This window comes from Plasmodium gonderi, assembly GCF_002157705.1.
Source record: "Plasmodium gonderi DNA, contig: Pgo-contig_48, whole genome shotgun sequence".
Taxonomy (NCBI): domain Eukaryota; phylum Apicomplexa; class Aconoidasida; order Haemosporida; family Plasmodiidae; genus Plasmodium; species Plasmodium gonderi.
The window spans coordinates 1-17,779 of NW_021628982.1; the positions used below are offsets into that span (position 1 = coordinate 1).

The 17,779-nt window shown below is 19.9% G+C and overlaps 4 protein-coding genes across 4 annotated transcripts; all 4 read right to left on the minus strand.

The window, feature by feature from the left end:
• Nucleotides 1–63: 63 nt before the first annotated feature.
• PGO_000530 (variable surface protein) lies at nucleotides 64–827 on the minus strand (the record flags this gene model as incomplete). Its single annotated transcript, XM_028690786.1, has 2 exons — nucleotides 64–702; nucleotides 813–827. Coding segments are annotated over 2 exons (654 nt in total), but the record flags the coding sequence as incomplete, so codon positions are not given.
• Nucleotides 828–4,866: 4,039 nt separating this feature from the next.
• Nucleotides 4,867–5,730, minus strand: PGO_000535 (variable surface protein; the record flags this gene model as incomplete). The annotated part of the gene is made up of 2 exons (XM_028690787.1): nucleotides 4,867–5,016; nucleotides 5,209–5,730. The coding sequence occupies 2 exons, from the start codon at nucleotides 5,728–5,730 to the stop codon at nucleotides 4,867–4,869; spliced, it is 672 nt and encodes a 223-aa protein (XP_028546588.1).
• A 4,030-nt stretch (nucleotides 5,731–9,760) lies between these two features.
• On the minus strand, nucleotides 9,761–10,914 carry PGO_000540 (variable surface protein; the record flags this gene model as incomplete). The annotated part of the gene is made up of 3 exons (XM_028690788.1): nucleotides 9,761–9,928; nucleotides 10,053–10,760; nucleotides 10,897–10,914. The coding sequence occupies 3 exons, from the start codon at nucleotides 10,912–10,914 to the stop codon at nucleotides 9,761–9,763; spliced, it is 894 nt and encodes a 297-aa protein (XP_028546589.1).
• Nucleotides 10,915–15,684: 4,770 nt separating this feature from the next.
• PGO_000545 (variable surface protein) lies at nucleotides 15,685–16,928 on the minus strand (the record flags this gene model as incomplete). Its single annotated transcript, XM_028690789.1, has 3 exons — nucleotides 15,685–15,882; nucleotides 15,939–16,688; nucleotides 16,914–16,928. 3 exons carry the CDS (start codon nucleotides 16,926–16,928, stop codon nucleotides 15,685–15,687), a joined length of 963 nt encoding a protein of 320 aa, XP_028546590.1.
• Between the last annotated feature and the right edge of the window lie 851 nt (nucleotides 16,929–17,779).

The following is a 17,779-nucleotide window of genomic DNA, read 5'->3' on the forward strand; positions in this document are numbered from 1 at the left end:
TAATTCTTTGAAATAATTGGGTAAAAGAATTATAGCATATAGATAAAAATTTCATAATAGTACCTTATATATAATATATGAGAATGAACTTATTATAAACATTGCGATAATTGTAATTAAAATAGAATTTGTAGCATTAGCACGACACGTCGTTGGAGCTATGATAGGAGAGTCTATAATAGTTTCTTTTTGTATTTTTGTATTATGATTATCTATAATTTCTTTAACTTTATTACAAAAATTCTTGTCTGTAGAATGCGCATCATCATCTTCATTATTAATGCATTCATAAAATCTATACATGTGTGAGAATTTGTTCAAATCATATTCACTAGCTATATGTCTATAATAACTGCATATATTATAATATTGAGTAGTATTTGCTCGCACTCGTAACATCATATCATAAAGACTTTTAATGGGAATTTCTCCTTTTCCTTTTATCATAAATTTATTATATAACCAATGATAGAAGTATAAACAATAGGCATTTTCAGATTCATTATCTTGCTTCATATTCTTAATAACTATATGATATATATATGCCATTGATTGGTTGCATAATATTTTATGTTCTATGTTAGAATCACTAAATCCTTTTATTTTAATAATACTACAGAGATAATTATATAATTTATCTGTTGCATCCTTATCCTTATACATATCATATTTAGGCTTAGATAATTTATCTATATATTTATACTAAAATAGAAAGAAAAAATTATAATAGTTGTTGTCAAATCAGTGAATATTTATAGGGAATGTAGAACTTATACAATTTTATTATTTCTGTTACAAAAATTAAAACGCACAAATTTGTCCTCCATATTAGAAATAATATATACTCTTGGAGATAAACTGAATAAAATAATTATATTAATAAGAAAAATAGCATATGTAATAAAAAAAAATGTATTTAATGAAATATTGTTCTCGAATACATTATAATTATACACATAGTATAAATACATCAATAAAAAAAAAGACCATTTTTTGCTTTTACAGATTATAATATATGTGTAATTATTTAGGTTTAGGGTTTATGGTTTAAAGTTAATTGGTTTGTGTTATGCATTTTAGTTGTAATAAAGAATGAATGATATACATTTATTAACATTATTTATTATTTTTACTTTTATTATAATTATAATTGATACAAGAAGTTCAATAAAGCATTCATATTATTCTTATTCATTGCCATTAATTTATGATGAAATCAAATTAATAAATGTAATAATATATTTTATCTTCATTATGTTAGATATACATAAAACATTTATTTGAATATGCATTTATGTAATAGTTATAATGATGTAATTTAATTATTACGCATATTTGTATGCAATAATATAATTGCAAATTAACCTTTGTTTAATATATAGTTATGAACTTTTTATTATATAGCTTTTGCAACAATTTACATATTTAAAGATAAACTAACCTAATATATGTAAAATTTTAATTTTAGTATACAAGATATAGAGAAAAATATTCTTCATGTGTTCTTAGAAAATAACTCCTAATTACTTTTGATAATTTTTTTCTTATTTTTACTTATTATATCATTTTTGATATAGTTTAACCAAACACGACATAAAATTTTCTAAGTGTAAAATAAATCATACCTACAATATATATTTGATTATATAAATAGAAAAGCATAAATTAATGAATTTTCTTATTGATAATTGTGCTTACAATATAATCATTATTATATTCATATGTATGTTTTTACTTTTTCTCATATTCTTTATTGAAACACAGAGGAGAATATAATATGTAAATAGATAAGTGTTTCGTCACATATAAGCCCATATAATTTAGTGCAATATTTATTTATATTTTAATATAATATTTTGTGAGAAAATATATTTTAGTAGATATTTTTGTTTTATATGAAAAAAAATAGAAAATTACTGTTATAAAATTGTATAAAGTTATACTTCGAGATTTCTTGTTTTTTATTATGAATATATAATTAAATGTTTATCATAATTTTTTCTATTTGACGTTATATTAAATATCATGTATATTATTGCAAAATATATATGTTTAATTATGCTTTTACATTATGCTTTTTAAATAAGGATGTTTATCATAATGTTAACATTTAAGAAGATATATATATTTTTATTATGATAATCCTTAATTTTGAAAATTTTTTAGGCTCATAAATTTCAAAATGTTTCAAACTATCTCATATTGATATAAATTTATGTGTCCTCAGGAACTAATAATATTTCGAGGTATTATTTTTATCATTCGCTCTAAATTATTAGTATATATTAAGTAAAACATAGTTAATTTTCTAAAATTTATAATAATATTTATTGGATAATATAAATTTTATGTAAAATATACAATAAAAATGAGTACCATGTTGCTAATTATATGATAATAGAATATCTGTTGGTGAATTTTAATAAACGTACATATGTGTCGCATTTTACAGTTATTAAAAAATGGAATTCATATAATGATAACCTGGAGACTATGTTAATAAAACAGCATCTATGTATGGTACAAATTATCATTACCCTGGAAGAAAAAATAATAAATTCTGAAAAAGCATAAAATAAATAAAGGGAGGATTTAAATGGGTTAAAAATTGAATTATATAATGTTATGAGCAAATGGATATAATGTAAATATCATATATTAATAGAACATTCTAAATGTTTGATTCAGATTCTCATACAGCACCTGGAGAACCTGTATAAAACGATAACATTTTAATATAGTAAATAATCTCATATACATCTAAAATTACTGTCATTATTACATTGATAATATTAATGATTAATGAATGTTAGATATATAGGTTCAATTGGTGGTTTTACGTTTCTAAAAGAAGATTAAAATTTTGAAATTTTTTGAATGTTATATATATTATAAAATAATTAAGTACGATCTTTTATACATGGATAATATACAATTTCTAAATTTAATTATTTTGTGATGATTAGTTACATAACTCAATATATAACTTGATTATGTACTAATTATAGTTGATGTTACATGTAATAGGAACATAAAATAGAGTAGTATGCAACAATTAAACCTATATATTTAATTGAATATGTATTTAAGAAATCATTCATTATATTTACATTAAATTATGTATTTATTAAATTATAAAAAAGGTAGACTTTTTGTAAGGAAATTTTTTTATGCTTTTATAACGAACTCAAATAAATGTGCAACAAGTTTATTAGAGAAATTTCACATCCGTTTTGTGTTATATATGTTCATAAATTAAAGAATCTAATGATGAGCATAAATTCGATTAATTCTAATATATTAATTTGTTTATAAAAATATTTTTTTATTAATTGTATTTATATAAAGTTTTCATAATAACATATAAATAGTTTTTATGCTTAACTAATAATTCCAATGTCAATAAAAAATGTGTATAAAGAGCAAGAATCACAATAATTTAATATATTGAAGAACATTTTTTCAAAGGATTATGCAAGTAAGATTATTGAAAAATATATTACTTTATCGAATCTATTATGCAATGTTGTAATAGAAAAATATTTAAATTAATATCTAGCGTTCATAATTTAATTAAATTTTATTATCAACAAAATTATATATTTATTAATAGGCTAAATATATATTTTTTTGTAGTATGGATAGTAATGTTATAAATAATTACATATATTTGAAAAGTAACATACTATATAGTGAAACATAAAACTTTAGAGGTTCTATAAAAATATTGTGTAAAAAATAATGTGTTATTTTACCGTAAATTTTCCGGCCTAGTTTTAGAGATAAAATTACAGTAAAAAAAATAATTCCACTTTATTTTATCATATAATAATTCATTCGACATTTTGTATAAAGTTTACATAAAATTTTTAATATTAATATATTTATGTTATTTAAACATTGTATTGATGCATTATTAAAATGATATATATATACATATAATGGATTTTTATTTTTTTTTTATATTTTGGTTTATATGATTTTATTGTAGATTTTTCATGGATACGTGATCAATAAAAATGAATATTAAAATCTTGGAAATATCAAAAAAAGAATACTATATCTACTACCTAATTTCCTATATCAATCTAGGTTATAAATAATTGTATACAAAAATTTTTTATATTATATTATTTAAAATACACAATAGATTAATAAATATGAATATATATTATTAATACTGTACAAAAAGTAAATATCTATATATATAAGTTTACATATGAAATATCCATTATGTAAAAGAATAATATGGATTAAAATATTTTATCATTCATATTTTAATAAATAATGAATATAAAAAGTAAATTATGTATAAAGAATAATTTATTTTCATGAATTGTTATTATATTATTAAAAAATTTATAATATTATTTATCAAAAGAATCCATTATTATGCTTAATTATATAGAAATATAATATTATTGTAATAAAAATCCATAAAATCTATAAATAAAGAGATATAATATATGTTTCGCAAATAAATGATTTTTTATTACTTACATTATAATTAATTTAAAAAATAATATCAATAAATAATTTTATTAGTAATACTTCTGCCATATTACATTTGTGTTCACAGAAAAGAAATTTCTTTTTAGACATTTTCATTTTAAAAATATAAATTCCTTTATTTATTTTAACATAGTATATATCAAAATATGTTAAATATAGGGTATTTCAATACTGTTTAATATTTTTTTAAATATATATAAATAAAATTATTTATCTATTCCACAAAGTCATGTGTAAGAACAAAACTAACAAAAATATTAATTACAATAGTAACGTATTTTTACTAATATATTAAACCCGAAGTCATAAATATAATATATTTTTTAAATAATATATTTAATAGTAATATTAGTCTCAGTGATACAAAATATCATATTCTCTCTCTCTTGAATTAAAATTAATTATTCCTGGATGGTCTATTATGTCCCATTCTTTGTTCACATTATTCCACATATTTTTTATTTTTTGGAGCCCATAGGACAAATATGGTCCATATGGAGTGAACTAAATTATAAATGAAGAAGAACGTTAAAAGATAAGAAAATTTGTTTATAATATATAAAACTTTATTTTTTAATTAATTATAAAATTTTACTTATATTATATGTATATAATATTATGATCAACCTTGTACATAATCATCACGAAAAAAGGTATCAAAAACATTACAAAAATTGTAATTATAATAGTGATAACCATTGTATTTTTACAAGACGGTATTACATTGTTTTCACAAAATCCACTAAATGTTGTGTGTATGTTGGGCTTATACTCATTTGTAATAACTTCTATGGCATTGCAAAAATCCTGATCTTTATTATTTCTCTGGTTATCATTTACAATATTAAGACATTTATATATATAATATATGGCCGTGACCTTTGACAAATCAGTGTCAACAATATACATTGTTAGAAATTTATTCACATGTATAGAATTATAAAAAGAAGGAAGTAGCGAGAACAAAGTGATATATAGCGATGATATTCCAGTTATATATTTCTTCTGAAGAAGTTCATGATATATCCAATAATTAAGGTATTTACAACCAGCTTCAGGAAAATTATTATTATTATCTTCATAGATTTTATATAAGTACGACATAATTTGGGGGCAATTATATTTAACTTGTTCATTAAGTGTACCGAATCCACGTATTTCAAGTTCGTTACATTTTTCTTTATACATTTCTTCACCTTTATTTTTACATAGTTCCATAATTTCTTCATAATATGGAAATTCTTTTAGATATGCATGCTATTATATATAAAAAATAATAATGCGACAATAATGATTTGTTCAATAAAAAAAAATGTTTACAGAAAATATAGAAAACGAAATATACAATAATTATAATGATATTATATATATTATAATAATTAGTGATACTTTATTTCTTTTCATTTTTTTTTAGATGTTGTAATATGAACATGAATTCCATATAATAATTAAATTTATGAGAACACAAATGTAAATTTTAAAATTATTCAGTATTTATCATTCGATGCCTCATGTTATAGTTACAAAATTTTCAGAAATCATTCCTATTTATTATTATGGTTTATATTATTAGGAATAATATATTGAAAACTACTATAGGCAGATTTTAGTAAATGGAATATATTATATTTAAGTTGAATTGTGTGTACATATTGAGGAATTAATATTTATTTGCATATAATAGTGCTATAATATTAAGCTGTAAAGAGTTTTATATATACACGAGTTCACTTAAATATATATATATTCTATTGATAAATATATATTATATATTTATTTTTAAATAATTCATTTAAACTAATTCTTATACTTATATGTATATTTTATAATTACTATTATTATTTTTTTTATTACAGTTCTTTTCTATTTTATTAATTATAATGCTTTTCATTCTTCTATGTTTTATATGTTTCAGAATTAAACATTTAATATTAGAGCCTTTTATATTATTAATTGCATTGGGATATAATAATTATTAATTTCATCAATTTACATGCTAATTTTTTAATATAACAAATATTATGTATCATTAATATAATAATTATTAGATTTTTATACAATATTTTTATGATGTGACAATAAAATTTAATCATGTTTATTTATAATTATATATGTTATTTTCTATATATATTATGGATATATTTATTTAACATTAAATTAACATTATTGATGAAATTAGACAAAATTATTTCCATATATATATTGTCATATTATAGAAGATATCATTATTAATGTTATAATAGAATTCATTTTTTTTATATTTCTACTATATTAAAATTAAATATTATAACTTAAATAATTAATTAATAAAGCCAGAATATTTAATAAATGATTAACTGTAATCTGTTATGTTATATATATATATATATATTTTTATATAGTTATGTCTATATATATACCATATTTTATATATTTGATTACCTATATATTTTATTTTTTGAACACGTTAATTAATATTATGTTTTCAACGTGTTATTACTTAATTAAATATCGAGTAATATAAATTTAAACTAAAATATTTATTTTAATAAATAAATAATGAATTATGAAAATAAAAAAATTTTTATTTACATATACGCTTGTAATATATGAAAGATTATACATTTACTTATTTATTTTTATTTATTTTAAATGTATCATAGATATTACATCATTTCGAATAATGTAAACGCTAAAAATAATAATATCAAATTTGTTTTACAATATTTTAGAGTACTATTTATTTATACGAATTGAAAATAACATTTTTTGAAAAAATAATTCTATAAATTTTAATTTTAAAAAATACAGCATATTTCATATTATATATAATATAAATTTCAAATTTTAGCTTTATAAAATATTACGAATTAAATTAATTAATCCTATAACAAGTGTAATTTTACTATGCTATATTGTTTATAATATTTAATATAAGAAAAGCGATAATTATAACTCTGTTTACCTATTATAATTCATTATAAAAATGCTTTCTTTAAAATAATAATAAATTTAATATATATTATATATATTTCGTGATAATTGTGGCTATAGTTAGTAAAGTATTTTCACTTCTCTATGGAAGAATTACATCAATATATATTAACGTATTTATTTATTATATAATTATATGTACAATTATTATTAAATATTCCATATATCAATTTAAAAAATAAGGAAAACTCATAATACTAAGTATTTAAATATAAATTTTATGTTTATTAATTTATAATTTACTTTAAAATTACATAATAATATGTAGTATTAAAAATAAAAATATGTACACATATACTTAATAGTAGAAATAGAAAATATAATGAAGTTGAAAAATTTACACAATATAATGTATTTTTATAAGATTTTTTGCTCTGTTATTTTCTATATTTAAAGGTATAATATAAAAAACTTTTAATAGAAGGTGGCATGAATTTTAAGAATATGTTAGTAATATTTTATATACCTTAGAGTTAATAATTCATAATAGTGTATGTAATTTAAGGAAAAGATAAGTTATTATACTGGAATATGAATCATGTAAATCATTTATAATTTACCTATACAATATAATAACTGTGATCTATATGATATGTTATAAAATATTGATATTATAATGATTTTCAGCACAATAAAACTAGCGCATGCAACATTACACAATTGTAATTCTTCTATTTCTTAATGTTTAAGAAGTGATAAAAATTAACCAAAAAATCATTTAAATAAAAAAATACCTTATAAAAATGAAATAAAATATAGATTGATACCAGTTATCTTTTTTTGAAAAATTTATATAAGTATTAATATATTGTGTTTATATTATGGTCTGTATATTTTATTGGAAATAAATATATTTTTCTTGGATTTTAATAATACAAAGTGATAAAAAATATATACATTATGCGTCTTATAAAAATTTATTTGGTGGATAATCTTTATAACAATGTAAATTTAATATATAACACATATATTTATTTAATTCAGTTATTCAGTACAAACTCATTATGTTGTTGTTTTTACTATAAATATTTTTTATATTTTTAATTAACTAAGAAATACAAAAAATCCATTGTATATATATGGAATATTTTTTTTTTTAGTACAACCAAATATAATACTTATATATTATATTTAGTAATTTTTTTTATTAATATATCTCACTTTAGTTTTCGTTGTAGTTTAAGTTTATTATTCCATCATTTTAGCTTGGGATAAATTATTTTATGATAAATTCAATATTTAAGTACTAAACAAATTTTATATGTGGATTTTTATACTATTTTTACATATACTAATTTTAAGAGACACTTTTTATTAAATTTATGATAACAATAAATGCAACTAACCTTTTAATTGTTCTGTTATATGTGCATTATTTTTTATAAATATATTGTTCCTTTAAATATTATAATATAAAAAAAAATACGTATAATCCAAACAAAAATATTATATAATTTAAATATGTAAAGTTGTTTATGGATTTTATTTAATGGACACAATTATATAATTATGATTTAATGTAAATAATACGGTTATATGGTATATTTCATATATTAATTCTTCGCAGAATTTGCTGTATTATTCATTCATATTTTTTTAATAATGTATTTTAAATATATCTTTTAGTATAATTTAAATAAATATAGGAATAATTGTATCCTATGGTTGTCTCTATTATTTATATATGTAAATGTATAAAATATTTTAATTATAGTATCTATTATTCATTAAATATTATTGTATTCATGAAGCATTGTGTGTACATCAAAATATAATTATAAAATTTTTCATTAACAACTGTGTGTTCTACTATATTATACTAATCATTATACTACTATGTATTCATTTTATTAAACATAAATACAATTATATTTATTTTTTTATGGGTATAACAGAGAATTATTTTCTTTTACAAATGTAATTTTACGAATATATTTTGTTTATAAAAATTCAGCATATATGTTCTTGTATATTTAATTACAAAATATAATAATTTAAGGGAATGTTTATTAAATATTAATTACCTATATTTTTAAAATATTGTCATAATTGTTTATTCTTGAGCAAACATTCAAAGTTTAGTGTATCTTTATCAACTTGAATTAAAAATATATTATGATATATTTTTTTTATATTTTATTTATTTTATGAAATATATTTGACTTATATTTATTTATTTTTATTTTTTTGTGATTTATTCACAATTTCATTCTTAATAAATTATTTTATTATTAAAATAAAAACAGTATTGTTATTAATCCTTCCTATACCTTTTTTAGGAGTAGCGTAATGCGTTATATGCTATTGGGGAACACTTATCTATTAATTCTTCAAAATCGCTTTCAAAGGAATTCAATAATTTTAAATTATGCTTACTTTTTTTATTCCATTGTTCTTTTAACATCTTTATCTTTGTTTCTAAATATAAACGACATGGTGTAATCTGATGATAAAAATAAAACAAGAAATTATATTGAGTACATTAATTTTTGATTTATATTATTACAATTATATGTAATATTATGTTTAATCTAATATTCAATATATATATTTATTTTATTATTAACATTATACAGAATAAAAGCAATAAATGGTATTGCAAGAGTAATAATACATATAATTAAAATTAACTTTGGTGTACTTATCCTTGAGGAGGTATCTAATTGTTCTGAGAAATCTGAGGAATCATCATTGTTCTTAATGTAATCTTTATATTTATCCTTAACAATTTCCATAACTTTATTTAAACTTTTATTTTTCATATCATTACATTTTCGTATAAAATCAGTATAATTCTTAAAGCATTGACTATCAGACGTGCATGTTATACTACCAGTTTTTAATTTTTCATGATAATTATATAATGCGTTTAGGATATGCAATATTTTATATATATTATCTTGAAGATTGTTTACATAAGAATAACATATATCCATATCATACATTCCATTCTTTTTGTACACTTCTATCATTTTTTTGTAACATGCTTTTTCTCCAATACATGATGTCTCTAAATATTTTAGTTCACTTTTTAGCACATAATTGAAATATATACAATATGATCTTACATCATTGGGGTTTTTAGTTATTATATGTTTTAAGTAATTACATAAATAAACACAAATATTATTAAAGCCAGATCCCCATAACCCTAATTGTGTATTAATGTGCAAGCAAACCTTATAAAAAACGTTTGTATATATATTATTTCCAATATCATTTTCAATATCATTAAAATCCTTTATACATTCAGGAAATATATTCTTAAAATTGAACTAAAAAGGAATATTATTATGCATATGTAAATTTAAAATAATAATTAAAGAATTAAATTTTTCTTAAATTTCTTAAATATCGGTATTTTAAATGATTAATAAAAAAATATAGTAAGTAAAACTAATAGAAACAGACATTTTGATTCTCATCCATTGTCTCAGTCATTATATAATATGTAAATGAATTCGTAACATAGAATATATTCTTCAATATACTATATTTTTTTGTGTGCTTATTATATATTAATAATTGTTATATTCAGACTATATTTATTAAATCATATATTTATCTTTGTTTTACAAACATTTTTGAATTCATGTTTTTATTTGTGTTATTCATATATATTAAAATATCATAAAATGTTCTTTTGGAATAATGAAAATATCATTTGAAATAAATAGATATTATGAAAATAATATTTATGATATTAGAACATTATTATAGTTCAGATAATAAACAAGATATTTGTAATAATACTATATATCAAGCATCGGTATAGTAATAAATTATACAGAATAAGTAAATTAATGAAATATATATTTCAAGAATCTATGTATATTAAAATATTTATTTAGATATCATTTGTTGTCATAATCTATTGCATATTAATGGACGTAGTTAAAATATATGTAGATTTAAATTTCAGGGACTTTACTTATGAATATATTTTCATGAATACTTTTAATATTCAGTGCTTAATATTAATAGTTTTGAGATTATAAATTTCGCTAATCATATATAAAAATATGATAGGAAATTATAAATAAAATGTTTTTCAATTTATTTTTTTTTACTAATAAGCTATCTAAATTATCAAGAATTCATTTTTATAACATAGATTCTAATAATAGTAATTGATGGCATCACGTTTAATAATATAATTGTATATATATATTTATAAATTAAATGCTATAATTGGAGTTATCAATTGTTTACTATACTCTAATGAACATTTTATAATTATATTGATTTTCATATATTGTTTAAAGTAATATATATATTTATTAAAATAATAACAATATAGTTCAGAAATATAAGTTGCAGAATGTAATGTATATATTTTATTGGTGTTATTACATAATATTAATTATTATTACATTTTTTACAGTATATTCGCTTTTTTAATATTATTTTCTTTTATAACGCATATATATTTTTTTTAATGTATTTACATATATTATTTATTTCTTTGTAATAAGAATTCTTGTGTGTTAACATTTTATACACTATAATTACAATTTTACGAGTGCTTTTTTTTTACTAATATAAATATTTAAACATGAAACAATGATATATATTTATTAATTTTTATAATTATGAACAATAATATATTATCTTAATAGTAACGTCCATATAAGCATATATTATTTGGTTTTTTTATTGTTCCTTACTTGTTCCATTTATGGATAATAATTATTACTTTCGTTTTTATGACATTATATGTCAATATACAATCAACAATATTATTTAAATAAATAATAAATATATATCCATGCAGAACTTGAGTAAAAAATAAACATATACCGACATATGAAGGCATTGATTTTATTATACGAAAAAACTGTCACATATATATCATAAATACAATGTATTATTATTAATAAATGTGTTTAAGAGAAATACATAAAAAAATCATGAATTGCAGAGTACTTTGGAGTATTATGGGAAACTAAATTCTTGAGTAACATATAAAAATAATATATTATAATTTTCGAAATTATATTATAATTACGTAGTATATTATAATTTTTCTGTATATATAATTTTGAAGTAAAAATTGCTTATATGCATATATACAAGTTACATCTCTTATAAATACGTGAACAAAGCAATAAGAGTTTATTGATTTTCAAGAAATTATAGTAATATTATTTTTTTCTGCATTGAAGGAGATAATATTGTTTTATTAAAAAACAACAAAGATTATAATTCATTACAAATGATGATGAAAAAAATTATATAATCAATATGGTATAAAATATACTTATGCATAGTCGAAGAATGATTTGTAAGCTGAAAGTGTTATAAAACACGCAATATTCATATAGAAATGAAAACTTTTTTTACTTTTTCAGTACTCTTCTAAAATTCTCTAATATATTAAATAAACGAAATCATAAAGTAAACTTAATATAGCATTTAATTTAAAATATGTATAATATAAATAAAAAACTGCAAAATATTCAACAAATGTAGAAGATCCTAATTAATTAAGGTGCAGATGTGTTTTATATTTTTATTGTTAAGAGCATTAACATTGTTATTATATGATTTACTATATGTAAATATATTTTCTAAAATTATTTAGTATCATTTTATTAAAATAAAGAAATTGTTCTCTAAATGTTTGTTGATCCTTTTGAATATATTTCCTTTTATTATTACTATTAGTATATTCTGAATCAGTGTTTAATATATGTTTAACCGTTTTTTTTGAATTTTTTATCTATTTTTATCTTTTCATTATAAATACCAATATATCCATTGAAGAAATGGATATAATACAAAATAAATATATAATTATATATATAAGGTTTTCATTGTAATATTTTTCTAAAATTATACTCATAACCATAATTTACATCATTATATAAAATTATATTTTTGAGGACCACACAAATAAAAGAACATTTAAGTATTACTACATTTTTAATTATAGATAAGGAAATAGTAGAAATATTATTGTGTTTGCATAAGAAAAAGAGAAAATCGTAATATAAAACTTTGAATATTTAATATTTAAATTTCATTTAGTTCCATTTTACACAACCATGTAGGGTATATATATCATTCTTGACAAGGCTTTGTTAATTTTATCGTAGATTATTATATAGTTGGAAAAATTATTTTGAGCATTTGACAAATATGGATTAACCATCAAGTATGTATACATATCTTAAATTTTGGAATTTAATCTGTTCTTTTATGAGTTCACATGTAAAAAACACTTGTAACAAAGTAATTCTTATATTCTCTATAACAGCGAAACAAATATATAATAGTGATAACAAGATTACTTTTCGTTTTTTTTATCTATCATTAAAGAAGCATGTGATACAGTAAATTAATAAATTATTTCAATATGCTATTTTGTTTTAAAAAACTGAAAACTTATATGTACATTTACATAACTGAACTAATATTAAAAAAATTGTAGTGGCAATATATAACTCTAAATAATATGTTCGATAGAATTAATATATATAATGGGATGAAAAAAAAAATAATATATCTGCTGTTCGCTATTTTCATTAACACAATCTAGCAAGACATTAATTATGTTATAATAAAATAAAAAAAAATCTTAAACAATAAGCATAATATGTTTTGTTTATGATTATTAGGTATTTTGATAAAAATGTTGCTTACTTTAATATGACAAATATTTACAGGTGTAATATAATGCAATTGTGTCCCACATGGAATGTCGTGTTTTTAATAATGATAATATTAAATAATTACCATTATATATGCACATTATTAAATATATTCTATTCTTACAATATATATTTTCTACCGAATATGTCTACTGGATTGAAATTTTTATAATTATATTTCAATTTTTGTTATAATAAGTTACAGTGATTTCATTATTATCAAATTTTATTAAAAATTTGTTACATTTAAAATTGTTATATTCACAAAGTTTTTCACTGAAATGTATATTTACATCTTAGACCTGTTGAGACATTAGTAGGATAAATGATATTTCAAACATTTTTAAGGATTATTTTTTTGTAGAATTTGATTTTAATTAAGTTATTTATATTGTAACTCAATTTTTAATTTGAATACGTTTCATATTTTGATATAACATGGTGTTTTATTTTCTGTTAGAACAAAGAAGACATTGAAAATAATGCATTGTAGAAATATTTACAAATATTCCCTGCATTATAAAAACAATTACTTTTATATTTTAGAACCAAAAAACATTAGTTTTAAACTTCACTACAAAAAAAGCTTACGCCATATACATAGATACAAAATAAAACTTCTATATAACAAATGGATTAATCAGAATTCAAATAAATTCACATATAAATTCATTTGCTAAACAAAATATTTTTTTATTGTAAAATATTACAAAAGAATTTCATTGAATGAATGAATTTTAGAAAAAATTAACAAAATGTACTAATATGCAAACTATAATTATGGTTATATTGACGTCATACATATTAAGATGTTTAATTTTTATAACTATAAATTTTAAAAATATAACGTTAGAATTTCCATCATAATTTGACCCCAAAGAAGTGATTAATTATAAATTACTAATATATAGTTACTAATGTGTGTTTTATTTAATAGTTTAATCCAAGCATATTTTTTTTTATTTTTTAAAATGTCTATTTATCATAATGTTTAATATTCAAAATGGCTATNNATTCATCTGTTTCCTCTTTTTCTTTTTTTTCTTTTTTTTCCTAACAAAAAGCATTCCTAATGAGGTGAACTGAAAAGAACAAAAAGTTTATTACAATAGAATTTTATTTTTACAAGTAAAGAGAAAATACATAAACAAATTTTAATAGAAATATATTTTAGTTTACCTTTATAAGAAGTGCCAATAACAGAATAATTGCTAAGGGTACTAAAACCATTAAGATATATTTTTTATATGGTATTCCTTGATTTACATTAGATTCCTTTAGTACAGTAACATGTCCTGCGATACCTATACTTTCCGTTGACCTAGTTAAGCTAATATCCCTTTTCTCTTCTAATGTACTTATTCTAGACGAATCATCACTGTCAGATGTTCCTGATATTACATTAAATGTTACAGAATGTATATTAAGTGACATTTGCAATGTACATAAATTTACTTATTTACGCGTGTATCCTGGATTATATAATAACATTATACACGAAAATATTTTTTTGAACACGTGGATAATTATTGCATTCAGAAGTTGGCTAATTTTGTTTCGATAGTTCATAGCTGGGATGTAAAATAACTACATGAACATGATCATCTTTACCTGACTGTTCTTTATTTGGATGAGTTTCACTATTCGCCGTATGGATCTGGCTCATCTTATTCACCTTGCCGTTGCCTGCTGTCATACCTATTTTATTTTGTATAGACTGTGGGTTCTTAATAGTATTTTCATCCTGTGTTCCTACATAGAGAAATACCACAGTAACAGAATTTTTATTATGCGTTACACAATCTGGGTTAATATGTGCATTGCTAAAAGTATATGTTCTAGTACTTTCAGTGGAAGGAACATGAGGCATATAACATTGGAACAAAGAGATTCCTTATTATTAAGAGAAGGAGTACTTGGAATTACATGGACGGATTGTTCATTACTCATTTCAACTTCATGAAGTGTTTTATCATTATAAGATTCATTCACAGCGTGCATAACATTTTCAGATATACTACTTGTATCTGTATTCTCACGTGGTTCTTTTTGAGGAGGGTGCATTTCTGAAAGATTTTTTTCAGGAATATCAGTTAAACCAATTTCACTTTCGTTGCCACTTTCCACAGATGAAAAAGTTGCTTTTGTATGCAATAAACTATTTGGTGTATGACATGAGAAGGATAAATGTTGTGTTGATGACTCTGCGTGCTCAATCTTATTACACACACTATTATCTGGTAATGCATATGCATGATTTCCATTTCCCATAGTATCAGATGAAATTTGGAAATCATGTTGGTCCTGAGAAGATACGCCTGTTTTAACAGATAATTCCTTGTGTATCTGCTCTCCATTTCTTTCTTGTGCATTCGTTTTTTTCGGTAATATGGCTTCAGGTTGTTCTACATTTGATAATAATTGTGATTGAATTTTGTCTGCAGTTTCGGTTTTTTTTTCACATTTTTTATGACACTCATCGATTTCCAATTCTAATTGAACAATATTTTCATCATAAGATTCTGTATTCGTACATTTTTTAGTCAAAACCTTTATATATTGTCCTTAAAATGCATAAAATAAATTTTCTTTGCAATCGCTTAAATCAAATTTTATTTTTTTTATATATTTAATTAATTCATAGCATTTTGCGCATTGATCTGTACATTTTTTTTGATGCAAATTGAAAAATTTATTTTCAATTTCTTCTGAATATTCAGAAATCTTAATTATGCACTCTTCATTATTACTCTTGTTATCATGAACAATGCTAACAGTTATATGAGTCATTTTCTATCTATTAATTTTTATTATAGTAGTCATTCTCTTTTCTTTCTTTAAATAATCAATTCGGGAGAGTGCATTATATATACAACTGAACATATTTGTAAATGAATTTTTTCACTTTTGTATGATAATATTATACTATTATATTTTTGTAAGTACAAATAATAGCATTTATGAATATTATAAATTAATGTGTATTATCATATAATTATAGTGCATAAAAAGTAAAAATATTAACCTCTGAAATGAAGATAATTGTACACATAATTATTTTCTAATGATACCTTTAAATCAATTGCATTTAAATATATAAATTTAGGAATTTGCAACACCTTCATTTATTAAATTAATATATTTGTCAATATAGACAAACCGCTTTAGAAATTAAGTGATGATAAAACACACAGAAATATAAGATTCTTATATAAAATACCTGTAGACAAATGAAATAATGGATCCTGAAATGTTCCTTTTATGTAACACTACAAAATTGGATAATATGGGTTCTGTAAATTTGTACACATATATATGTGCATTCTTATTTTTATTTTAATAGTAAGACAACTTATATAATTAATGTTACCTACATATGTCACTCTGACTCCATTTCTGTGTTATAATGTAATTGATTACTCATTATGAATGTTATTAGTAAAAAGACGTATGTATATATTTTGGTGTCAAGGAAAACTGTAAATACTTCAGTTTAGTTATTATTATGCTAATATGTATTGGATTCTTTAATGTTGCATATAATGGCTAAATAAGTAGTACATCATTTGGAGGTTAATTTGTTTTATTATTTTAAAAATGGTTTTTACATAAAATTCTTATATAACACTTAATTCAAATTA